This window comes from Rhincodon typus, chromosome 45 (assembly GCF_021869965.1).
Source record: "Rhincodon typus isolate 14 chromosome 45, sRhiTyp1.1, whole genome shotgun sequence".
Lineage (NCBI taxonomy): Eukaryota > Metazoa > Chordata > Chondrichthyes > Orectolobiformes > Rhincodontidae > Rhincodon > Rhincodon typus.
The window spans coordinates 4,873,262-4,881,345 of record NC_063376.1 but is presented as its reverse complement, the minus strand read 5'-3'; the positions used below and the strand labels follow the sequence as shown (position 1 = coordinate 4,881,345).

At 41.9% G+C, this 8,084-nt stretch overlaps 1 protein-coding gene across 1 annotated transcript in view; it reads left to right on the top strand.

Annotated features, from left to right (window-relative positions):
* The window catches only part of LOC109925331 (polyunsaturated fatty acid 5-lipoxygenase-like), a 173,814-nt gene that overhangs the window by 152,309 nt on the left and 13,421 nt on the right, over nucleotides 1-8,084 (top strand). Inside the window, exons 9-10 of the mRNA XM_048620265.1 lie at nucleotides 3,561-3,647; nucleotides 5,092-5,261. Coding sequence (XP_048476222.1) covers nucleotides 3,561-3,647; nucleotides 5,092-5,261 — 257 coding nt within the window. The remainder of the gene's footprint in view (nucleotides 1-3,560; nucleotides 3,648-5,091; nucleotides 5,262-8,084) is intronic.

The following is an 8,084-nucleotide window of genomic DNA, read 5'->3' as shown; positions in this document are numbered from 1 at the left end:
GCTTTGGAGAGGGTGCAGAGGAGGTTCACCAGGATGTTGCCTGGTATAGATTAGGATTATTTACATTAGAAAGACGGAGGTTGAGGGGGGGACCTGATTGAGGTCCACAAAATCATGAGAGGTATAGACAGGGTGGATAGCAAGAAGCTTTTTCCCAGAGTGAGGGACTCAATTACTAGGCGTCACGATTTCAAGGTGAGAGGGGAAACGTTTAAGGGAGATATGGGTGGAAAGTTCTTTACGCAGAGGGTGGTGGGTGCCTGGAACGCGTTGCCAGCGGAGGTGGTAGAAGCGGGCACGATAGTGTCATTTAAGATGTATCTAGACAGATACATGAATGGGCAGGGAGCAGAGGGATACAGATCCTTGGAAAATAGGCGACAGGTTTAGATAGAGGATCTGCATCGGCGCAGGCTTGGAGGGCCGAAGGGCCTGTTCCTGTGCCATAATTTTCTTTGTTCTTTGTTCATCCACACCAACCAGACATCCCAATTTGACCTAGTCCCACTTGCCAGCATTTGGCCCATATGCCTCGAAGCTCTTCTTGTTCATGTTCCCATCCAGATGCCTTTTTACTGTTGTAATTGTGCCCGCCTCCTCCACCTCCTCTCACAGCTCATTCCATATGCACACCACCCTCTGTCTGAAAGGGTTACCCATCAGGTCCTTCCTAAATCTTTCCTATCTCACCTTAAACCTATGTCCTGCAATTTTGGACTGCCTCACCCTATGAAAAAGGCCTTGGCTATTCACGTTATCTATGCCCCTCATGATTTTTTAAACCTGTATAAGAATACCCCTCAGCCTCTGACATTCCAAGGAAAAAGGCCACAGCCTATTCAGCCACCCCCTATAGCTTGAACCATCCAGTCCTGGCAACATCATTGTAAATCTTTTCTTCACCCTCTCAAGTTTAACAACATCCTTGCCTTAGAAGGGTGACCAGAACGGTGCACAATATTCCAAAAGTAGATTAATGGATGTCCTGTATAGCCGCAATACGATGTCCCAACTCCTATACTCAATACACTGAACGATGAAGGTAAGCATGCCAAATACCTTCTTCACCACCCTGTCTACCTGCGACTCCATTCCACGAATTATGCACCTGCACCCCTAGGTCTCTTTGTTCGGCAACACTCCGCAGAGCCTATCTGTAACTGTAAAAGTCCTGCCCTGGTTTGCCTTACTAAAATACAACACCTCATTTACCTAAATGAAACCCCATCTGCCACTCCTCAGCCCATTGGCCCTTCTAATCAATGTCCCGTTGCACTCTGAGCTAATCTTCTTCACTGTCCACTATACCATCTATTTTGGTGTCATCTGCAAACTAATTAACCATACCTCCTATATTCACATCCAAATCATTTCTATAAATGATGAAAAATAATGGACCCAGCAATGATCCTTGTGGGTCACCACTCGTCACAGGCCTGCAGTCTGAAAAACAACCCTCCACCACCACCCTCTGTCTCCTACCTTCAAACCAATTTTGTGTCCAATTGGCTAACTCCCCATCAATCCCAAGTCATCTAGCCTTATAACCAGTCTACCATAGGGAATCTTGTCAAAAGCTTTGCTGAAGTCCATATAGACAATGTCTACCACTCTGCCTTCATCAATCTTCTTTGTTACCTCTAGAAAAACTCAATCAGGTTAATGAGACATGATTTCCCATTCTCAAAGCCATGCTGACTATTCCTAATCAGCCTTTGCCTTTCCAAATTCATGTAAATCCTGTCCCTCAGATTCCCTCCAACAACTTACATGGGGGTCTCCAGTCAATAGTTCCTTGGCTTTTCCTTGCAGCCTTTCATAAATAATGGCACACATTAGGCAACTCCCAGCCTTCTGGCACTTCACCTGTGGGTATTGATAGTACAATATCTCAGCAAGGGTCCAAGTAATCACTTTCCTAGCTTCCCACAAGGTTCTGTGAAACATCTAATTGGGTCCCAGGGATTTATCTATCTTTATGCATTTCAAGACCTCCAGCAACTCCTCTTCTGTAATATGAACTCTTTTCAAGACATCGCTATTTATTTCACTAAGTTCAGTACCTTCCATGTCCTTCTCCATTGTAAATACTGAACCAAAATATTTGTTTAGTATCTCACCCATCTCCTGTAGTTCCACACATAGGCAGCCACATTCATCTTTAAGGGGCCCTATTCTCTCCCTAGCTACTCTTTTGTCCTTTATGTATTTACAGAATCTGTTTGGATTCTCCTTGACACTATTTGCCAAAGCTATCTCATGTCCTATTTTTGCCCTCCTGATTTCCTCCTTAAGTATACTCCTATTGCCCTTATACTCTTCTAGGGATTCACTCAATCCCAGCTGTCTATACCTGATATATGCCTCCTTCTTTCTCTTGACTAGAGCCTCAATTTCTCTAGTCATCTAGTATTCTCTACACCTACCAGCCTTGCCTTTCACATTAACAGGAACATACTGTCTCTGAACTCTTGTTATCTTATTTTTAAAGGCGTCCCACTTCCTAACCGGCCCTTTACCTGCGAATAGCCTCCTTCAATCAACGTTTGTAAGCACCTTTCTAATACTGTCAAAATTAGCATTTCTCCAATTTAGAACTTTAACTTTTTCCTTTTCCATAACTATTTTAAAACTAATAAAGTTATGATCACTTACCCCAAAGTGCTTCCCCTCTGACACCTCAGTCACGTGCCCTGCCTTATTTCCCAACAGAAGGTCAAGTATTGTTCCTTCTCTAGTAGGAACATCCATATATTGAATAAGAAAATGTTCTTGTACACACTTAACAAATTCCTCTCCATCCGAGCCCTTAACACTATGGCAGTCCTAGCTAATGTTTGGAAAATTAAAGTTCCCTACTGTTACAACCCTATTTTTCTTACAGATATCTGAGATCTCCTTATGTATTTGTTTCTCAGTTTCTCGCAGACTCTTGCAGAGCCTATAATACAATTCCAACAAAGTGATCATCCCTTTTTTATTTTTATGTTCCACCCATATGACTTGACTGGACGATCTCTCAGGAATATTCTCCCTAAGCACAGCTGTAATGTTTGCCCTAACCAAAAACATCACACCCCTCCGCTCTTGCAGCACCCTCCCCCCAGTTCTGTCCTTCCTTTAGCATCCATACCCTGGAATATTAAGATGCCAGCCCTGTCCATCCATGAACTACATTTCTGTAATAGCGATGAAATGTATGTTCCCAACCATGCCCCAACTTCATCTGCCTTACCTCTCAGGCCTCTTGCAATGAAGTAAATGTATTTTAATTTATCAGTTTTACCCTGTTCTTTGCCAAAAAAGAGTGTGTTTGGAAGTTCATAAGAAGCAAAAGTAGTCCATCAGTCCCTTTAGTCTGCTCTGCCATTCAATAAGATCATGGCCAATCTTCTACTCCAACTTCCCGTTCTATCCCCATAGCCCTTGATTACCTTAGAGCCCGAAGATCTATTGATCACGGCCTTGGGTTTACTCAGTGACCCTGCATCTCGCAGATTGGGAATTCCACAGATTAACCACAATATTTTAATATTATGAATATTATGTTTATGTTTTAGCTTCTGGCTCCTCATGTGAAGTACACAATGTACATAAACACCAATGCGAGACTGAAACTGATAGGCGATGGTGGATCTATCAGCCAAGTAAGTTCTGCTTTACATAATTTCCCTGTTCGGACTCCTTAATTACACTTCAAATACATTGAAATTCATTTTGTGTTCACTAAGTGATGCTGGGATAATTTTCTGACCAGAGATGTTTGACTTTAAGTGTAACCTGTGGTATAATAAGATTCATGTAAATCATGATGACATAACTGATGATGTGACTCTGACATGAGTAAGTGAGAGATTCCAGTCTAGAGTGAGCTTGTGAGGAGGGAGGCCTTAGACAGCTGTATTTGAGAACCCACAAAATACAGATGTAAATGAAGGAGTGTTATATCAAGTTTTGAAGGGCTTCATTGAGGGATAAGGCGAAGGCAGACTCAGGGACCATAAATGTACAGACACATCCCGCCTCAATGGGATCTCATAATTGGAGAGAGTAGTGTTGGCATATAGCACAAGATAAAGTATAATTCAATTCAGTGTAAATGTGCTGTGCAGAATGTTCACATAGGTATGTCTTTGGCCAGAGTTTTAATGGGACTTGCAATAGCTTCAGAAACTCAGGCCTACTTGTGCATGGGTGCAAGTCAATGGCTGAGTTATTAGCATTATCCCTGAACGCCAAAGATAACTCACCTGCTGTTCTCTAAAATCACAGCCATGGGATATTCTATACCCCACTGCGAGGGCAGGTGCAACCTGCGTTTATTATTTCATCTGAAAGATGGTACCAGTATGTCGACATCCCAGCACTCCCTCAGTTTTAGGATCTGGGACTGCCAGCCTGGAAGTTTATATTCAAACCTCTGGAGTGAGACTTAACCCATCACTGTCTGATTCAGGTGCTAGTGCTACCCACTGAGACATGGCTGACTCACCATCACAGGTTTCCTCCCCTTTTTTTCTCAGCTTTGTATTTAGGTTAGAAACATACCCTTTGGCGAAGCAGATGATAAGTTAGAAGAGTAGAAATTGCTGGAAAACCAGCAGGGTCTATCAGCATCTGGAGAGAGAAAGCAGAGTTAATGTGTCGGGTCCAATGACCCTTCTTCAGAACTGAATGACAGCATGAGATGGCCTTCCAGTTCTGAAGAAGGGTCATTGGACCTAAACCGTTGACACTGCTTTCAATCCATGGATACTAGCAGACCTGCTGAGTTTTACCAACAATTTCTGATTTTGTTTCTGATTTCCGCAGTTCTTTGTTTTTCAGATGATGTGATCCAGTTATGTGTGAGTGCCTTGTGTCTGTTAGCATTTTGCTTTACGTTTGTGACAATATGTGACAGACATACAAAGTCGCTTCATGCTAAATTTCCTTCAATGTATCCTTTGCTCCTTTAAAGTGAGTCATCTCATGCTGTCATCTTCAGTCTTGCATCTTTGAAAAGGAGCCAAACAATCTTTACAGTCTAGTTCCTATCCAAGCTCTAAGTCAGGCAGTCCTGGTATCTAATCTCTCTCTTGTTTTCCAAAGATGTTTGGTGTCAAAGAAGATCATTTTCATTTGTTGTGTTCAAAAGCCTTCCAAATGCTGACCTACCGGTCACTGTGTCTGCCAGAAAACCTGGAGGACCGTGGAGTCACAGAACTCAGAGGGTACTGTTACATGGATGATGGCCTGCGCCTATGGGAAGCAATTCATGAGTAAGTGATAATTTCAGTTCTTCCAGTGACAGGAATGCTTTCAGAGCAGCATTTCCTCTGCAGCAAGTATTTATTTCCTTAGATGAGTACATCAAAACTGTACAAGGTATAACAGGTGAGATCTCATCAAGGCTCTGTATAACTGCAGCAAGGAATCTTCACTCCTCCACTCAAACTCCCTTGCGATGAAGATCAACATTTATGCCCACGAATGCAGCCATTATTTCAACAGCCAGGTGCATAGGATTTATCAACTTTCAGTCCCATTATTTGCTCCAGTGTGACCTTTTTACTAAATTTGCTAATTTATTGTTTTTTAAGAATAATAATTCCTTTCAGGTCCTCATTCAAACTCATTCCTTGGTTCTCTAATATTTCTGGAAGATCTTTACATATCTTCCTCTGCGAAGACAAACACAATTTCTTTAGTTCTTCTGCCATTTCCTCATTCCCCATTATAAATGGTGAGGTGATGGTCTGGTGGTATTATTGCGAGACTGTTGATCCAGAGACCCAGGTAGTGTTCTGGGGACCTGGTTCAAATCCTATCCATTGCATATAGTAGAATTTGAATTCAGCAAATTTCTGGAATTAAGAGTCTGATGATGTCCATGAAGCCATTGTTGGAAAAACCCATCAGGTTCATTAATGTCCTTTAGGGAAGGAAACTGCCATCCTTACCTGGTCTGGTCTCCATGCACCTCCGGACCCACAGCAACGTGGTTGACTCTTAACTACCTTCTGAGCAATTAGGGATGGGAAATAAATTCTGACCCAGCCAGTGATACCCTCATCCTATGAATGAATAAGAAAAAGGTTTCCATCACTGCCTTTAAAGAATCCACATTTCTCTTCAGTCATCTTTTGCTTTACACATGTCTGTATAAGTGTTTAAAATCCATTTTTATGTTCCTTGCTAGTTTACCTTCACATTCTATTTCCACATTCTTCATTAGGTTTTTGGTCCTTTGCTGAATTCTAAAATGCTTCCAATCCTCAGGCTTGTTACTTTCTTGGCACTTTATAACTCTCTTGCTTTAATCTAATACATACTTAAACTCTTGTTATCCATGGTTAGATCATCTTCCCTGCTGGGTTCCGAGCCTCAAAGGGATATAAATTTATTTGAGTTATGGGAAATGCAGTTCTTTGCCTATCTACCATCATACCTTCTAATATTAGTTTCAAATCTACTGCAGCAAATTTTCCTGAATACTTACATTGCTTCCTTTATTTAGATTGAAGACACTAGTTTCAGACAGAACTGCATCACTTTCAAACTTAATGCAAACTTCAATCACATTATGGTCAATCTTCCCCACAAGGTCATTTACAATCATTTTATTAATTCGCCCTTTCTCAATGCACAGTATTGGATCTAAAATAGCCCATTCTCTACTTAGTTTCACAAATACTGTTCTAGAAAACCATATTTTATACATAAGGATCAGTTCTCCAGGATTTCATCCTAGTTGTTTTAGAAGTTGTTAGGCATTCTTAACCTTATCTCTTACAGACACACAACCCCACCATTCTATGGTCCCTTACACACCTATGCCAAATGCAATTGGAATTCCCTCCCTAAAGGCATCGGGGGTCAAACTACAGCAGGTGGACTGCAGTGTCATAGAGTCATAGAGATGTACAGCACAGAAACAGATCCTTCAGTCCAACTCGTCCATGTCGATCAGATATCCTAAATTAATTAGGCAAATTTTCCAGCATTTGGCCCATATCCCTCTAGACTCTTCCTATCATTTACACATCGAGATGCCTTTCAAACATTGTTATTGTACCAGCCTCCACCACCTCCTCTGGCAGTTCATTCCATATGCACACACCCTCTGTGTGAAAAAGTTGCCCCTATTCCCTCTAGCTTTCAACTACCCTATCCTGGGGAAAAGACCTTGGCTATTCATTCTATCCATACCCCTCATGATTGTATAAACCTTAATAAGGTCACATGTCAGCCTCCGATGCTCCAGGGAAAATAGCCCCAACTTATTCAGCTTCTCCCTGTAGCTCAATCCCTGCAACCGTGGCAACATCCTTGTAAATCTTTTCTGAATCCTTTCAAATTTCACAACATCTTTCCTATAGCAGGGAGACCAGGACTGGACATAGTACTCCAAAAGTGGCCTCACCAATGTCCTGTACAGCTGGATCATGACGTCCCAACTCTTATACTCAATGCACTGACTAAAAAGGCAAGCATGCCAAATGCCTTCATCACTACCCTGTCTACTTGCGACTCCATTTTCAAGGAACTATGAACTTGCATTCCAAGGTCTCTTTGTTTGGCAACACTCCCCAGGACCTTCCCATTAAGTGAACGAGTCCTGCCTTATCAAAATGCAATACCTCACATTTATCTAAATCAAACTTACTAATCATACCTTCTTTGTTTACATCCAAATCATTTACAAAAATGACAAAAAGCAGTGGACCCAGCACCGAATCTTGTGGCTACCCGCCGATCACAGGCCAGCAGTCTGAAAAGCAACTTCAACCACTGCACTCTGTCTCCTACCTTCAAGCCAATTTTGTATCTAAATGCCTAGCTCTCCCTGTATTCCACGTGACCTAACTTTGTAAACCAGTCTACCATGCGGAACCTAGTTAAACAACTTGCTGAAGTCCATATAGACAATGTCCACCACTCTTCCTTCATCAATCTTCTTCATCTCTTCTTCATCTCTTCTTCATCACTTCTTCATCATTTCTTCATCACATCTTCAAAAAACTGAATCAAGCTAGTGAAACATGGGCAACAAAAACAAAGTTGCTGGAAAAGCTCAGCAGGTCTGGCAGCATCTGTGAAGG